This window comes from Microtus ochrogaster, chromosome 8, assembly GCF_000317375.1.
Source record: "Microtus ochrogaster isolate Prairie Vole_2 chromosome 8, MicOch1.0, whole genome shotgun sequence".
Lineage (NCBI taxonomy): Eukaryota > Metazoa > Chordata > Mammalia > Rodentia > Cricetidae > Microtus > Microtus ochrogaster.
In genome coordinates, this window is record NC_022015.1 from 28,479,382 (window position 1) to 28,482,150 (window position 2,769).

Sequence of the window (2,769 nt, forward strand, 5' to 3'; positions counted from 1 at the left end):
TTTTTTTTGGTTTTTCGAGACAGGGTTTCTCTGTGGCTTTGGAGCCTGTCCTGGAACTAGCTCTGTAGACCAGGCTGGTCTCGAACTCACAGAGAATCCGCCTGCCTCTGCCTCCCAAGTGCTGGGATTAAAGGCATGCGCCACCACCGCCCGGCAGTTTCTGGTTTTTTAAAGACAACCAAGGAACAAGGGCCTGAAATCTTTGATGGATGCCATTCCTTCTCAAGGATGTATGTTCCAACCTTATTAGATAGAATACTGTCACATACACAGAACTATACTGCCCACCTGTTTTTTGATTAATTCTTCAAACTGAAGATACATGCAATTCATTTAGTACAATTACTACAGCCACTTTTCCAGGCAGGGAAACTCTTAAGGCATTAGTCTATTCCTTGTGCAAATCCCCAAAGAACATGAATACATCTGTGAATAAGCCCTGCTATGCACCTACTATGTCCATTCCCATTACCTGATCTGGAGGGGTTGAGTTTTCTACTTGGGCTTCCTCTTCTGTTTTCATGACATTGCTAATCTGCTCTTCCACTGGTTCAGTTTTGCTTGACATGATTCTCAGGTGTTTCATCTCCACAGGCTCAGGTGACACGTGCCTCTTGCTGGGAGCAGCCCTCTGTTTCTTAGGTGCAGGTTTCTCATCTATTGCTTCCTGATTTGGAGTCACAGAGCACAACCCCCTGGTTCTTGGACCGCCTCCACCTCTTGCAGGCTTTCTCTTGGGGGACAGAAAAGTGTTGCTTTTGCTTTGTGATTCTGCAGGGTCTCTGGTATCCACCAACATTTCCACAGTTTCCACAGTGTCCTCTTTAGAGGCCCTTAGCACTCTCCTGCTTGTTCTCAGAGGTTTTATGGGGTCTGGCATTTGCTGTATCGTGCTCTTAAGGGTACTGGTGTCATGCCTTAGTTTCTCAGTGTGCTCTGATATTTGAATTAATTTTTTGGAGTTACCCAGGACTTCACAAGGTTGGACCTCATTCTTATGTGCCCTTAGCTGCCTCCTGTTGCCAGTTACATTGGCAACTGTTTCTAATTGCTGCTCTCCAGACTCTTTTGAAGCTTGGGTGTCTTTGTCATCAATTACAGGGACCTTGCGGGATCGTGTAGTTTGCCTTGATGTTGGCACTGTCTTCTTCACTACTGAAGGTTCTTGGTCCACCTCTATTTTCCCACATCTTGTCCTAAGACGTCTTGGTGAGGTCTGGAGGTTGTCTGCTTGCTCTGGTTGTAGAGAATCACAGGGCACCCTTGTGGGTCTTTCATCACTTGCTAATTCCTCAGTGTGACCTGGAATTTGGACTGGTTCTATGGGTCCACTGACTTCCAGGGGTTGTGTCTTTTCTCTGGGTACCCTCCGTGGCCTCTTGCTGACAGGCACACTTGCTACTGGGTCAATCTTCCGCTTTGTAGACTCCTTAAGCTCTTCAGCATTTCCACTATCACTCATGGGCTCTTTGAGTGTATTCCTGGTTACCCTGCCTCGTGGCTTTCTCTGAGCTGTGGGCTCTTCTTTCACACCTACTTTGCACAGTTGTATTCTGAGCTGCCTCTTTGAAGATGCTGAGCTTTCCTTTTCTTCTGGTTGTGGAAATTCACAAGATATTCTTGTGGCTGTTTCCTCTTGGATGCTGGGCAGCTCCTTCAAGGGTTGGGTCTTCTCCTTAAGTGTCCTTGGTTGCCTCCTCCTACCGGTTAAAATTACAGCTGGGTCTTGTTTCTGCATTGAAGATTCCTTAAACTCTTTGACATCTTTGTTGTCACCCACAGGCTCTTTGTATGTGTTTCTGGTTTCCCGCAACACTCTTGTAGTCTTTCTTTGTGCTAGAGGCTCTTTCATCACACCCACTCTCCTGAGTCTTCTTCCTGTCTGTGTTTCTGAAGTTATGTCCACAGGCTCTGGAGATTTGCTGGGCACCTTTGTGGTTTTGTCAACAATCACTGGCTCCACTGCCAAGCTTGGAGTTTGGTAGAGCTCTTGGAACTCAGGCAGATCCTCTAGGGTCTGTGCTTTTTCTGCTCGTGCAACTCGTTGTCTCTTGCTGCTGGGCACACTGACTGCTGTGTCCAATTTCCGTTTTACAGATTGCTTCCTTGTTCTAATGCCCTTGCCTTCACATTCAGGTACTCTAGATATGTCCATGATTTCCTCTGACATTTGCGGAAGCATTCTGTCTCCTGATGGTTCACTTTTCACATGAACTTTCATCCGTCTAGTTCTGGACTGTCTCTGTGAGGTTACTGAAGTGTTTATTGGCTCTGGTGGCAGAGATCTGTGGGGCATTTTTGTGAGCTCATCACCTGCCAATGAATCCTTGTCATGGCCTGGTGTTTGGAAGAGCTCCTGGAGACCAGAGAGGTCTTCTGGGAACTGGGACTTTTTCTTACATGCCCCTTGCTGCCTCTTGCTGCTAGTTACACTCACTGCTGGGTTTAATATCTGAGCTGCAGATTCCTTTAAATCTTTGGTTCCTGTGACATCATTTTCTGAAAGTCTGAGTACATGCATGTCTTCCTGTGCTGAACACGTTCGTTTATTCAGCGGAGAGAGTTGTTCTCTCACATCCACCTTACCAAGACCTGCCTTAGACAGTCTCTTTGTGCTTGCTGGGGTTCTGACTGGCTCTGCTTGTAGAGATTCCAAAGACACCTTTGTAGTTTTCCCAACAGTTACTGGGTCACTGGCACCAGCTGGAGTTTGGAAGAGTTCCTGGAAGCCATCCAGGTCTTCTAGGGGTTGAGCCCTCATCTTAGGTG

At 46.9% G+C, this 2,769-nt stretch overlaps 1 protein-coding gene across 1 annotated transcript in view; it reads right to left on the reverse strand.

Annotated features, from left to right (window-relative positions):
• Positions 1 to 2,769, reverse strand: part of Mki67 (marker of proliferation Ki-67) — a gene marked incomplete at its 3' end in the record, with an annotated part of 22,460 nt that overhangs the window by 667 nt on the left and 19,024 nt on the right. The window contains exon 13 of the mRNA XM_013347761.1: positions 473 to 2,761. Coding sequence (XP_013203215.1) covers positions 473 to 2,761 — 2,289 coding nt within the window. The remainder of the gene's footprint in view (positions 1 to 472; positions 2,762 to 2,769) is intronic.